We start from the raw sequence: 15,450 nt of genomic DNA, 5'->3' as shown, positions 1-15,450 counted from the left end.
AGTTTAGCCTCTTAGCTATAGGTTCTGATGTTCTCTTATCCCTAATTGGAAAAGGAAGTACAGTTTTATTATCAGGATGGGAATCATGATAGTTTATGATTCTTGGAAAGATTCTTTGAAAATTACTCAAAGTTAGGTTTAACTTTAGGTTTATAATCCTCTTTAGCATTGGCAAAAACTAAAGTTGAAATTCCTAGAATGTGTGGTTTTCATACTTTTGATAATAGCAGTTGTTAATTTTCTGTCATTATATAACAAGATTGTTTCCAAAACTTGGTTGACAGAAATTGTTTAAAATTCAAGTGTCTGTAGAACACATCCTGTAAATTATGTTACAAAATTTAAAAGACTTTGCTTCATCAACTCAGTATACCATGTTTTCTCAAAATATTTTTATATACAATAAGCTTGTGAGGATTTATATAAAAATACCAACTTGGCTCAGTATGTCATACGTTGTAGGCGCTGAAAACATTAAAAAAAAAAACAAACTTGTTTTTCACTTCTGGTCTCACCTATTTCTTTTTTTTTTTGTCTCCTTTATTTATTTATTTATTTATTTATTTATTTATTTCATAATGTTTGTTTATTTAGAGCACATGAGCCAGGGAGGGGCAGAGAAAGAGGGAGAGAGAGAATCCCAAGCAGGCTCCACACTCTCAGTGCAGAGCCCAATGTGGGGCTCCATCTCAAGATCTTGAGATCATGACCTGAGCTGAAATCAAGAGTTGGGATGCTTAACACTCTGAGCCACCCAGACTCTCCTTTACTCTTATATTGTCATTGTGATGTTAAAGTCTATTTCACACACTGCTCCTGCAGTTTGGGGGTCATGTGAAGAAGTCCAGAGATCTGAAACACCATTGTGTGTTCTGAGAAATCTCTAAGTTCCACTATGGCTAGAACGTACATTGTATTTGTATGGGTAGGAGAATCTAAGAAGCTGGATCAGGAAAAGACCCTGTGGGAATGCAGTTGTCCAGCTAAACCCCAAATGCACCAACCTGTATTCTTTCATAACTTTCTTAATTTTATGTTCTTTTGTCGTCCAAACTTAATTTCTTCAAGAGTAACTCTACCTCCGTATGTTAAAAGCTGGCAAATTTCTGTATCACCTTTTAATGATCTCTTAAATTTTCTGTTGAGATTTCTCGTCATTTAAATGTAAAGAGTAGAATTGAGAAAGAAGGAAACAAAAATATGTGACAGATCAAAAACTTTTTTGGAGTATTTTCTGACCTTAGATTCTTGATTTAATGGGTAAATTTTCTTGCCCTTTATTTAGAAACATAAAGTTGAAGGACAGAAATAAAGGAGAATTTAAGAGTCTGTGATTTAGAAAGTGACCTGCTAGTTGGCATGAAATTAATTTATTGGGTTACAACTAGCATTTAAATTAAATCATGACAGAATAGGATACAGTTAATATTTCTGAGTGCATATCAGGTTATGTATAAAAACCTACTTTTGGTGATGGTAAGCAAAGTTTGGAAAACTCTTATTTAATATTTATGTATGCTTTTAGCATTTCTATCTATATTGTAAAGATAGTATCCATTCATTTACTTAGGTATTTGAGAACCCACTGCTTCTCTTTCTCATCCTCTGTCTCCTTTCATTTGGGCAGTATTATGTGCCAGATACTGTTCTAAAGCTTTTACATGTATTAACTCATTTTTTTTTCTTCCATTACACAAACGGTATTTTTATCCCAATTTTTCAAAAGGAGAAGCTTAGGTGCCTAGTGATGATTAACTTGCTTGAAGTTGCATAGCTAGCTCGTAAGTTGTGGATCTGGGATTCAGATTCAGACCCAGGCAGTCTTTTCTTCAGAGCCCGTTCTTCTAACCACCACGCTTCATTGTCTCCTATGTGAAGACACCTCTCTGACACTGTGATAAGTGCTAGAGGTACATCTGAAATGGTTCTTGATGTCATGGAACTTAGATATTTATAAATGTTGTGTTTATAAGTCTCTATATTTGTTAAAATATATAAAAAGATACACAATGTGGGAAAACACTGTATATAATTAAGTAACTGTATATAATTAGCATATTACCATGTTATAAATTTCAGTATCGTTGACTATTATTTCCATTGTGTGGATATGCCATAATTTAACTATTCCTGTGTTGGAAAGAAATTCTCATTCCTTTCTTAGTAAGTAATATTGCAGTGAACATCAGAATGCATTCATTATTGTCATTTCAAATTACTATGTGAGTCTATTTACAAAAACCTAAAAATTTGAAGTTACTGGCATCTGTTTCTAATTTTTTGAAGTTTACCCTTTAGCAGTAGTGCTAATCTACCTTCATAAGCATTGTATTCAGTAGTTACAAACAAAACAGAATTCAGTCAAAAATGTCCTATGTCAAACTATCTTCTTTTAAAGTCTCTGTTGTCCTTAGGGGCGCCTGGGTGGCGCAGTCGGTTAAGCGTCCGACTTCAGCCAGGTCACGATCTCGCGGTCCGTGAGTTCGAGCCCCGCGTCGGGCTCTGGGCTGACGGCTCAGAGACTGGAGCCTGTTTCCGATTCTGTGTCTCCCTCTCTCTCTGCCCCTCCCCCGTTCATGCTCTGTCTCTCTCTGTCCCAAAAATAAATAAACGTTGAAAAAAAAAATAAATAAAGTCTCTGTTGTCCTTAATATTGTCATTGCAGTATATAAGTCCTTCCTAAATATTTTCTTTCATTTACTCAGATGTTTCTTTTTTTAATTTTTTTTTTTAATATTTCTTTATTTTTTGAGAGACAGAGACAGAGCATGAGTTGGGGAGGGGACAGAGAGAGAAGGGGAGTCACAGATCCCGAGGCAGGCTCCAGGCTGCGAGCTGTCAGCACAGAGCCCAACGCGGGGCTCGAACTCATGAACCATGAGATCATGACCTGAGCCGAAGTCGGATGCCTGACTGAGCCACCCAGGCGCCCCTCAAATGTTTCTATACTTACTATGTTTTAGAGTATATCAGACATGCCCCCCATCATGAACATTCTTTGTTTAGTTGTCAATCATGTATCCAAAATGTGGTGCATAACATTTTCACATACTTAGGTCGTTAGTGCCTAGTTTGTTCCAGGTCTTTGGTAGTTAGATAATACGTTTAAAAAGATAAAGATAACAGTTTCCCTGTTGGACATAGCATAGTGAAGGAGGCTGTAACGACTGGCATGGAAATATATTTGTCTCTTTTATAAGAAGTGAAATATTTTGTAGACAGTTGCATAGAGTCTTTAATTAAAACACTAATTTTACAATTAAAAAGTATATAGTTGCACATCAGAATTTCTGAGGGGCATTCCTATTGTAATCCACTATTTTGGATATTAATGCTTGTAAAATGAGTTATACAGAAGGGTTAGTGTTATTGATGAAGATATTTTTAAAAAGACCTTTAAGTTTTTTATTGTAATAGTTTGACTCTTAAATGTAGTAATTCTGCAAGATTTTGTTTCAGCAGTGTATAAAGTGGTTTCTTTGAGTCATCTAACTACTTACCAAACAGTGGCCGTAGTAGTTGTGTTGATCACTTCTGCAGTTAGTTTTGGAATGTAGTGTGGATGCATGGTTTCCATTCAAATTTGAAATTGTTTAGGAGTTTCCTTTCCTTAACTTGGCGGATTTTTCTTCAGTGCTTTTTGTTTCTCTTTTAGTTTAATAATGCTTTGAAGTATTGGAGGGAGCTGTCCATCTACTTTTGGGGAGGGGGCTTGTTTTGTTTGTATTTTTAATTACTGATAACCTGACTGAATGGCCTCCCCTCTCTGAGCTAGTAAATATCTCTTTCCATGAGGCTAATACTGGTAGTAGTTTATGAGACAGGACCTATTTGGAAAAATGTGGCAGTGTACCCTCTTTTTTTTTTTTTTCCTTAAGTAGCTTCCACACCTTACATGGGGCTTGAACTCATGACCCGGAGATCAAGAGTCACATGCTCTGCTGACTGAGCCAACCGGGCATCCTGGCATGTATCCTCCTAAGGAAAATACTTTTCATTGCTCATTTTTCTTTGGTCATCTAAAATTCATGTTGATAACTACTGTGGTTTCCAAGTCCTCTTGAAAAGATATTTAAGTGTATAACTTCATGGAAATACTAGATTTCATTTGTAGAACTCAAATGGAGATTCTGATTTTAGTGTATATGTCTGATTCTAATCCTTAGTGGCTTGACAAAGTGTACATATAAACCATGGCTACAGATCTATTTACATATGTTTGACTGGGTTTTGAGTGAAGAAGGCTTTGTAAAATTAAATTATTGTTATATCACCCAGGTTGAAAAACAAACGTAAGTGTTGGACTTGATTTCTTCTGACTTACTCTAGAAGATAGATTGGCGTAGCAGATTGCTTAAATAATCTCTGAGCCCGACCTCCCCGCTGCAGAAGGAGGCAACTAACTCCTCAGTCTCGGGCGTGGTAGACCAGGATGAAATAGCAGTGGTGCTTTGCACGGTTCTTGGCATAATGACAACGGATGTCAGCCTCAGGACCCCCACTCCCCCAGCAATATTCTGCAACAATATTGTAACAGAAAAGTGCTGAAATTCTAGCTAAAAGGTCTAGATTTAGGTCCTAGTTCTTTTGCTGCTTGCTTTCTTGGGTCAGTTAGTTGACCACAGTGTCCATTTTGTCCTCTATAAAATGAGGTTCTAAAAATGAAACGACGTAATAAGAGCTTCGGACCTAGGCTTTGATTCTTTTTTATCTAATGTATTTATATTTTGCCCTATTTCCCAATAGTTGACATTAATTTTTACGTGCAAGGGAGGAGCTGTCCTTCAGGAATATTAAGCTAGTAGTTGTGTGTAGGACGCATTTATGTGGAGGAGCAGGGTAGAGGAAGCAACGCGAGCGCCCTTCCAGGGAGTTGTAACATCCATTGGCCCGTCAGGAGGCCTTGAGGTGAAGTGAGAAGGGGCAGGGGGGTTCCACTGCGTGGTAAAACAATCTGTTCAGAAAGACTACCGTGGCTCTAGTGATTTCACTGGGCCGGGTCCCTTGATTGTGTTCTTCATTAGCTTCTTCCTGCCTACCCTGGTAGAGTTCTTTCCTCTATGCAGTTTTGTCACTGTTATCAGCTTTCTGAAGAGAGACCTGTATTTTGTTATCTGCGTTCTCCACAACCTGCAATAAATCTAAATCTCAAAAATATGTAATTTTCTGACATTGGACTTTGAAAGGTTTTCATCAATTGAACCTACTTTTGCAAAAAGGAAATAGTTCCACTTTTTCCTGAACACAGACTTTTTAGTGCTGGCTGGGAAATTTTGTCATTTTCCATTTCTTGTCTTTTACCGTCACACGAGCTGTTCCATAGACCCAGAGCATAACAGACCTGTTCCGGTGACTCTTTTTCTTTGGAAGCCCTTTTTATGGCTTGCTTTTATTTCAGTCATCCTAAAGTAATTTTAATTGCTTTATGACAAATGCGTATTGATTGTCAGTTTTACTTTCTCTGTGTAGCTTGAGTACTCCTTCTGGTGACTGTCACAGATTGCTAAACCTGAGGCAAAAGTAGAGTGAATTCTTAGATTTACAATGTGGCATATAAACTTATCGTATCACTTGAATAATGAAGTGTTTTAAGTATTTTATATAAGAAAGGTGGGTGGGAGTGAGGACCGCGGGACAGAAACCTGCCAGGGCAGCCGCAGAGCAGCAGTACCACTTGGTAGTTAGCCATGTGTTGTTCATTGATACGTGCATACTCTTATAAAAGTAAGCTTTACGAACTGGAGCTCTTTTCAGCGTAATGACTTCCATGGAATTAAAAAGATTTAGCAATGTTAGCATCAGGTGGGACAGGACCCTCTGCTGTACTTACTAATGAGTTCCCTTTTATATACGTTGTGTGGGTTATTTTCAGCTCTCTTTTAACAGAGAGTAGAAGAGTTGGTCCACCAGAGGCACCCACCAAGTGTTCAGATCTGTCTTTTTAGATTATTTTCATTTCGTGAAAAGAACACTGAAGAATCAGTTGGGGCAAAGAGATTTTGTGGGGTTTTGTTGGATCTCCGTAAAGCCAGAGCTGTCGCGCCAACTGCTAAGCATGTATTCCTTCTCATTCATAATGAGGCCTCACGTTAAAAAATGACTTCCGTAATAGCAGCAGCAGCTTTGTTTTTGTTAGTCGTGGCAGCAGTTAACAGTGCACCAGTGGCTTAACATACCAACACTTAAGTCCTTATTTTTTGTTTTTGTTTTTAAGTCATTGAAATTATGAGACTATCATTCAAATGGAAGCGTTATAGTTCTTCGGAACCATTATGATCTCAAAAGGAAAGGAGAATGATACAGATACACTGGCTGAGGTGTTTTGAGGTGCATCGAAGTGTTCCAAGCTGTGACTTACCTTAACATGTTCTTGAAGTACCATGGCGTGGATTAAAAGGTATGCTTTAGAAATCTCCCAGTGACCCCAGGGTCATGGATAGAATGAACGCTCATGATTCTATATTTAATTGTCACATAGTTAAAGAGACTTTAATACTTAGATTATAGATGTGGTTATGGATTTATGGTGATAGTATTTTTTCTTTTGTTAAAAAAAACCCCATGTATCTATCACCAGCTTGATGAATGATTCCCTCCCCACCTCACCCCCACCCCCGCCCCAAGAAATGGTTATAGAAGACACTGGGATGGATATTTTCCCTGGATTTTAATAGTGATGGGCTGTAATTTCTTTTACCAAATAGTTTAGGAATTATTCATGTATTAGTCTGTAATAAGCTCTGTGGTCTGCATCATAGACTAGTTTGTCTGCCGTGCTGTCATTTCATGGCCTGAACAGGAAATAGTTGGTTAAATGCTTTAGTTGGAGCCTTAATTTGACTAAACAAAATCATTCTTACTTGGACCATTTATAGTTCATGCTTGTTTTGTCTTTTACAAATAATTTTTCCTGAGAGGAAAATGAGTGTCTTCTTATTAACAGCGATTGTTACTGCTTCTCTAATTAATCATTCACGTGTTTGTGGTATGTAGTCCCACTGTTATTTGTGGTTGCTAATAGTGGTAATTCTAGGTTTCATATTACCCACTTAACCATCAAAAATTGTTAGGGTTTTTGTGTTCATACATTTTATTTGACTGATGTAGTCAAAACTACTTTTTAATTATTTGAAACCTTGGAAACCTACTTTTGTATGGCGTGCTTCCTGCTAAATGTTTGCTTAGGGATGGTGGAAGTGAATAAACCCAGGAAGAACGCAGAGTTTATTACTGTTGTACTGGGTTTGGAATTCTTCATCTCTTAGGTAATGAAGGAAAGTATATTGGGAAGGTAACAGTTTAAATCATTGATAGGTAAATTTAATAGAAATATACCAGAGCAGTCTGTAATTTTTATCAGTTGGGCTACCTTATGTTAAGATCTTTTGACAGGTTAGCAGTTAAATTCTAGGTGGAATTTAGTTATTAAACATAAGACAAAAGGGCTTTATATTAAATTCTAGCCTATAATGACAGCAGTGTAATCAAGTTTTGAGGTAAGGTCGGCTGCTTATTAACCAAGGCAATCATTCAGTTCAATAGTATCTACTCTCTAAAAAGATCTTTTCTGACATGGGTTGGAGATGATATTGAATACATTGTTTATAAAATGTATTTCTTTATAATATTTGCTATTTCAGCTTTAAAAATCTCTTTTTGTGGGATAGTACATGGGGCATCTGTTTTTTGTTTTGTTTTGTTTTGTTTTGTTTTGTTTTGTTTTGTTTTGTTTTAACTCCACAGAGGATTCTTGATGCAGAGACCAGAGTTGGGAACCCTTTGGAAAAGTTTATAACTTAGTGGTTAAGAGCTTACACTCTAGTGCCAACTGACCTATGTTTCAGATCTAACACTTAGTTTATTATTTTGACAGGTTGTAAAAATGATATGGAAAAAAGGTTTATATATTAAAAATATAGTAACATAAGTATACATAATTATATAATTTATGTTAATGCATTTTATATGTGTGTGTATGTATATGTGTGTGTGTGTGTGTGTGTATGTACACGTACATATCTATATATAGGTTATATATCTATATAAATAAATTATACACACAGTGCTGGGTAGGAAGCCATTGTTGAGTAACAGATGATTATCAAATGCCAGATTAGGAACCTGGTCTGGGAGGGGGGATGCTATTAACATATTTTTCTTACCTTGAGTTTTACACTTTCTCAGATGATCTTCCTAGAGCTAAATGAACAATCACTATTTGACTGATGCTTTCAATTCTTTGGGCTTTTTCTCATCAGTGAAAGGTGGTCACCAGAGACTGGTAATTTATCTATGGTCCTCTAATTCTGCCCAAGTAGAGCATTCTCTAAAGCTATGTTTTTCAGATTGCAGGTTTCAACCCATTCAAGAAATTGATTTAATGGGTTATGATCAGCATTAAGACACATATTAGAATAGAAAATAAAATATCAGAGAGCATGGGCTATAGAAAAGGCTATTTAAAAAATATTTTGTTTCAGGTTTTTAAAATGCTGAAATAAAATGTATACACATTTATGTTGATTGGATTGCTTTAAGTGTGCCTACCATGGTCACAGATGCTATTGGTCTGTCTTGTTTCACCTTGTTAAGAAATAACTAGGATACGTTCCAGTCTGTGGCTTGTGATGGTATGCCGTGCTCTATATTACCTTCAAGGATCCCCTTACCATCCCTTTCATTTGAAGTGAAGGTTATTATAGGAGAGTATCTAAGGAGTAGAGGAGAATAGGAGAACATAATGGCTTTTGAGTGGCATTACAAGGGTGTTTTATCAAGTAGAGTGATCAAGTATACTGCCCCTTGGCATACATTCTGGTATTTATCATCTGTAGATCAGTGATCTTCAAACTGCCAGTAGTAGCCTATTCTGGAGTCAAATTAATAAGTTACTGCCTTTCCCCCTTAATTAAATGAAGCGGAAAAGAACAGAATAGCAAATGTCTTAATGTATCCCACAATATGGCTTTGTAAAACTTTTGTTTTAGGGGCATGTATATGTGCCAGATTGCAGAGACCTAAGTACTGGTCAATTGGGAAATTGTATGAAGCTCAGTCTTACAAATCTAGATCGCCAAACTGACCCTGGCCAGAAGACTTCAGATATCTAAAACAGGATTATCAGTTCAGTCAGTGGTCTTATCTCTGATAGTAGGTTATAGTTAATGAGCTGTGAAACATTTTTGTTGTTGTTGTTTTTAAGAGAGACGGTGCATGTGCAGGGGAAAGGGGGAGTGAGAGAGAATCTCAAGCAGGTTCCATGCTCCTCACAGAGCCCTATGTGGGGCTTGGTCCCATGACCCCCAGTATCATGACCTGAGCCGAAATCAAGAGCCACTCAGGTGCCCCTTTGTTTTTGTTTTTTGTCATGTTATTGGTATGTGTGAAGAGGTGTGAGCTTGCCCTGGTAAATATTTAAAGTCTCCTAGGTAAGAAATTTATAATATATACTGCTTGAGGACGAATTTACTCTTACTTTACATTGATGAAAGTGGCCCATACAGTTAAAAAAAAAAAAAAAAACCCAAAACCTGATGATATATACTAAAACCCACCCAGTTCATTTTCTCATTCCTTATATGTTAGGACTTTGCATGTAATAAACAGGTGCTGCTTCAATTCAGAAGATAGACATAAGTTTAATGTTGCAAAAAGATTAAGCATAAATCAGATAGATTATAATATTTAGTGTAGTTAAATGTTAGACCTTTTATTTTTTTGTATTTGTGCCTGTGTCCACTGCAGTGTCCTGCTAACAGGCAGATATTTGTTTTATAGATTTGTTGAAGGTGATCACAGAGTTTCTGGTGAATATTTTAAAATAAAGCTTCAAAGTAGGACAATATCAGCATGTGTTTGTTTTAGGATTGTGTCTGAAATACAGTTTCTCTCTAGAAAACAATAAGAGAATGAAGACTTCTGGTAAATGGTTTCATAGCAATGGAATTTGTATATTAGCTTTCTCCACTTGGGAGTTGAAAAATGGAAGAAATCTTTGCCAGAATAGGAGGCCAAAAGATGATAAGCACAATTCATCTTTCTTTGCAAGTTCTTGGAATTTGAGTCAGACGTACATAGTTCCTGCTCTGAATTGGGTACGATATACTAAACTTAGAAATCATGTTTTGAAATTACAGAAGATAAAGTAGTAACCACCCCCCCCCACCCCCCACCCCCTCAACCAGTGGATTAAGTATGCCATTGATGGTAGGTTATCTTTGCAGGGGTGTGCAGGGGTAAATTGCTAGTGGTGAGGCAGAAAACAGCCTGTGGATTCAGAGAATGGGAAAATTAATTCCTTTTTTCCATTACTCCATTTCCCCAAAACCTCCCACTCCCCACCCGACCTTGCCTTCTCCCAGACTGTTCAGTTCTTCCTACCCTCATCAACAGCATCGCTTGGCTTTTCATCATTATTTTAGTCCGGTTTATTCTCAACCTCCTCTCTCTTCCTCATGCTGCTTCTCCTGTTGAGACTGCAAAGTTTCATGGTGTTGCTTCCTGGCATTTATTTCTTCTTCACAACTATGTCCCTTTACTTTAGTTACCAGCATGCATGAGAATGAGAGCAACTTGTATCCTTTATCTTTGGTAGATTTTTCCTCCTAACATGTAGTTTAGAAAGAAACTAAACTGTATTCTAGTTTAGTTGGCCTCGAACTGAGAGCAGTGGCCACAGATGGCCCCAACCACATATCTAGGATTAGAAGAAAGAACATTTCATAAATTACTGTTAATTATTAGATATGGTTCCAGGATACTTTTGGTTACTAAAAACAAGTCAAAAACTCTCTTAAGAATGAAGATTAGCTGCTTTGAGAGTGTTTTAAAAAGATGTTTTAGATTATGAAAATAACAAAGTTTTAAAAATCTTTTGTATAAATGATAACATTGTTAGCATTAGGCACTTTCTCAAGCTAATTTATAGTACTTTGAAAAACATTGCCATTTTGCCTGTTTCTGGAATCTGGGATATCTATTAAAAGAATACTTTAGAACCCTATCTCAAGCATGAACCTAACTGAAGTGGAATATACTAGGTCAGTAATTGTCATGAAAATTGGGGAATATCTTGCTTGTGAAAAAAAAGAAATTAGTTTATCTTGTAATATTGAACTGCTAGGTGATTATGGGGAGGCCAGTGCGTAGGTGAGCCGGAAATGTGCACACATGCCAAACCTGTTGCTTAAATGAGGGGTACGGTTTTCATTATGGAGACCTTATCAGCCATGTGGCCAGGTTCTTACACATCAGAGCGAGTGAACTGCAGATAAAATAATGGCAGCTTTAGATGACGCCCACAAGTCGTCAGGTGTTGCTTTAACAACCGTCACGTCAGCATATACTCTTTAAAAATAATGACTGGAAATGTACGACTTTGGAAAATAGCGATCGGAAAGGACAGCTGCCTTCTTCCACTCCCCCGCCCTGCCCGCCCCTCGCTCACACGCTTGTGCTCTGTGATTATTTGTTATAAGGAATCCTGGGGAGGAACTCTTGGGGTGGTCGGTAGGACAAAGTATGTTTTCAGAGCATTTACTTTGGTGGAGTGCTTTTGTGTTTCATTACCACAATGGGAGGACCAAGGTGATTAAAAATGTGCTGCAAGTGCTGATAGTAGCAGCTAAGCAGCTAGATTAATCAAGTCTGCATGAAATTTACCTTTGTGAAAGTTCCTTTTTGGTTAAAATTCCTGTGGACAAAGTAATCTGTGAGTGGGAAATTGTGGCCTGGGGCAGGGACAAGGCAGGTACAGGTGGTGACTTGGAGCAGGTAAAATCCTTTGGAAACATTGACTTTTGAAATAAAAGCTGTGGCTCCACCTGCTGAGAACCAGTTTTCAATGCCACTCTCTCTACCCCCGCAAGTCACACTGTGTTTTGTTGACTCCTGTATCCCCTGCCCCCAGACAGTGACTAGTCATAGCAGGTACTTAGTAAATACTTGTTAAGTGAACAAACTTTTGGTAATAGAGGTTATTAATATGCACTTGACCTGTCATGGCAGGACAGACCATTTCTTACGTACCAGCTTCTTAATTTACAAATGGAGAGAATGAGTGGATATATAAGGAAGTAATCACATTTTGAAATGATTTTAATTTCTTCAGTTTTATCCTCACTGAACTCTGAGTTAGAATTTGTATTAAAGACCGAGAAAATCTTGAGCGCATAATAGCTAGTATTTAAGGAGTGTTGGACTTACAAAATGCCCCCTCCAGCTCTCCAGGTTGTTACAATTAATGTTTGTATTTTACAGTGAGGAGACTGAAGCCCTCGAATAACTGTGTAAGGGCTAGAGTGGTTTTTTGTTAGAAAGACCTGGACTTCGGGGGAACAAATCTTGGAAATAGTTTATACAATAATTCAACAGATTTTTCTCACAATGGTAGATCTCCAAGTGTGAGTTTTTTTTTTTTTTTTAATAGGGAAAGAATGATTGTGATCTATGCTCGTATCCCACAGAAGAAAAGCTCTGTATTTGAACTAAAACATTTCCATATTTGGGATTGACCAGATTTAGTTTGTTAGGAGGTGGACAATTGCCCTTTTATGGCCGCAGACACTCCATTACTGCTTTATTTCTCTTCGGCTTGGTGGCTCTGACACTTCCTCAGGCAATCCTTTTCTCTTCTTTTTCACTGCTCTGTTGCATCCCAGTGTTCTCTGTATCCTTTCTTCTCTTCCTGCCCCACAACCTCCTCTCTATTTTACATGCAGCCTTAACAAACAGGAATATTTGCTCTGCAGTCTTCCTGTTTAAAATAATGTGTGAACAGTGCTTTTGAGTGTGAGAACTGGGCAGACCAAGTGAGAGAAAGGAGGATGTTATAAAAATAGTATAAAATGTAGGTCCTAGCAAGTTGTCCAGAAGTCAAAAGGGTTGACCCCAGGACAAGTAGTATTCCTCTGTCAGATTAAAAGATTTGTTGAGTATAATGACCAGACTGGTCGGATTAATTCTTGAGGAATACTGGAACCAAACCAAGGCATTGAGGGATAACCAGGAAAAAAAAAATCAACAGTTAGAACTGTGACTCCCCTTTAACTTTGATTTTCATTCCGAAGTTCAAATTTATACTTAGAATTAAGGATCTAATTTTAGTCTTAAACTTTCCTTCATACCTAGGAACCACCATCATTTAAAAAGCCCAGAAAGTTAAGGGTGCCTGGGTGGCTCAGTCGGTTGGGTGTCCCGACTTCGGCTCAGGTGATGATCTCGTGGTTTGTGGGTTCGAACCCCATGTCAGGCTCTGCGCTGACAGCTCAGAGCCTGGAGCCTGCTTTGGATTTTGTGTCTCCCTCTCTCTCTGCCCCTACCCTGCTCGCTCACTCGCTCTCTCAAAAATAAACATTAAGAAGAAAAAAGCCCAGGAAGTTAATTTGTCAGTTGCATCAATATTATTGGCTTATACATAATGGATCTTATATTAGTATTTGATTATTGAAACTACAATGAAAAGTTGCCTGGGTGAAATTGCTGGAGACCTATACCTGGTATATGTAAGTTTTCCTATCAGATTCCTCAAAACTGTGTAAAGGAACATGGACTTCTAAGTACCTTGTTTCAGGAGTATTGTTTATAGCCCCATTTAGATCTTGATAAGAATCTATCAAAAACATGGATTAATACTTTTTTGAAGATGTCAACATGGCTCATTAAGGAACATTGGTATTGTTGAGCAAGTAATAATAGTAAACTAACTATAGCAGGACATTCTCCTTAGGAAAAGTAGATAGTTTAATTAAGGTGAGGAAATTAGTCATCATTTTAGGTTTTTGGACTTGGTAAAATAGTTTCTTTTTCTCTCCTTTATAAAACTTGTAAATTTAATAATTGACTTATTTGGGAGACTATAATTTTTTTCTCCAATGTGGAAAATAGTGTTCTAATTTCAGATCAATTTGTTCATGATTATTTTTAATTCAGAATAGTTCATCTAAATAATATTCTAGTTTAAGAGCTACTATTCCATTTTTTTTGTTTTGTTTTGTTTTGCCACCTTTTTTTCTTTTTTAACATATGACTTGCTATTATTCTGGTTTATTGGGTTAGTGAACACATACTGTCTACAGGCTTATATTTGAAAACTTGATGTTAACACTATACACACTTGAGCCAACTTTAATGTGAATAATATAAGCTTATAGGTTTGGCCATATTTCTCTTATGCACACTTCTATTTAAAAAAAAAAAAAAAGGTTGTTCAGCATAAAAGTTATGGCCTAAAAAAATCCACTGTGCCTATCTGATTTATTGAGGAAACAGGTTGGCATTTTTTTTCCTCCTATAGCTCTTTAAAGGCTCTGGATTCCACTAATCCCTACAGCTATTAACACATCAGATTTCCCTGGTTTATTTCACCTAGTGGCATTGTTTCATATTTTCTAGTTTGATTACTACAGCATTTCATTCTTGAGATTCAACAGTTTTTGTTTGCTGAGAAATAGTTTACAGGTTAAAAAATGATTTTTCTGAAACATTAAATTTTCATATGATGGGTGGTTTGTTTAATGAAAAAAGAAAATAGACATTAATTTATCAGTGAATTAGGGAGAAAAAAGTCCTTATTTTGGGAAGATAAAGAAGATAAGCAGTTTAAGGACCAGAGTATGGCTTGCTTATGTATTTATGTGTGGGTCTCATTATCTTGACCTTAGTATGGTCAATGCATAGTCAGAGGTAGGAGAAAGTCCTGCCTTGTGACTTTCTGAGCTCAATTTTCTAAGTTTGAAATAATGCCTACCTGTCAGGGCTATGAATGAGAATTAAGTGACAGCATATATAAGGAGATACATGCTATTTGTTGGTACATACTTCTCTGTTCTGCTATATGAGGCCAGTTTAGGAAGCTGTGGATAGTAGTAATGAGAGCTTCATTTAGCCTTGTGGAATCGGGGAATGGAAATATAGAAGATAATTTGAGATACAGTTGGCAGCATTAGTCAATGATTTGTTTATGACAGAAGGAAAGAATGAGAAGAGGTCAGTAAGACTACTACTGTAGAGAAACGACATGTCTTCAGGGAGCATGCAGGTGTAGAAGTTGGTAAAAGGAATGTTAAGAATTAAGTGGCTGCAGTAGAGTTTATCTTTAAGGAAGACCTATCCTCCTGTTTTCTAGTTAGACAGTTTGATGTTGGGCCGTCGACTAGACAGTAAATTAACTCTGACAACACAGCTTTGCAGTTTGCATAATTGAAATTCATAGCACAGCAAAACACTAAGTACATACATACGTGAGTGACTCAGATGATGAGTGAAACCTCTTCCTATTAAAGGTGGTTATTCTCGTTTTCTTTGTTGCTACCCTGACTCCCAGCTTTTGCTCCTGTGTTAGTGCTTCGACACCATCAGTTTCTGATGATCTATACTTTTAATCACTTCATGGTCGTTCCCAGTTCAGAACCTTTCCTTTATGCTGAGCAGAGGTCCTCAGATGATTCGAGT

General features: G+C 37.1%; 1 protein-coding gene across 5 annotated transcripts in view; it reads left to right on the top strand.

The window, feature by feature from the left end:
• The window catches only part of RBPJ (recombination signal binding protein for immunoglobulin kappa J region), a 101,764-nt gene that overhangs the window by 29,589 nt on the left and 56,725 nt on the right, over positions 1–15,450 (top strand). For 2 of the 5 annotated variants that reach the window (XM_032593009.1, XM_030314083.2), the window contains exon 2: positions 6,215–6,397. The exons of the other annotated variants lie outside the window; for them this stretch is intronic. In XM_032593009.1, the coding sequence (XP_032448900.1) occupies positions 6,381–6,397 (17 nt within the window). In that variant the 5' untranslated portion in view covers positions 6,215–6,380. The remainder of the gene's footprint in view (positions 1–6,214; positions 6,398–15,450) is intronic. 5 annotated transcript variants of the gene reach the window in all.

Source organism: Lynx canadensis, chromosome B1 (assembly GCF_007474595.2).
Source record: "Lynx canadensis isolate LIC74 chromosome B1, mLynCan4.pri.v2, whole genome shotgun sequence".
NCBI classification, from domain to species: domain Eukaryota; kingdom Metazoa; phylum Chordata; class Mammalia; order Carnivora; family Felidae; genus Lynx; species Lynx canadensis.
Note: the sequence above shows the minus strand (reverse complement) of the source record. Positions and strands in the feature narration are given on the sequence as shown.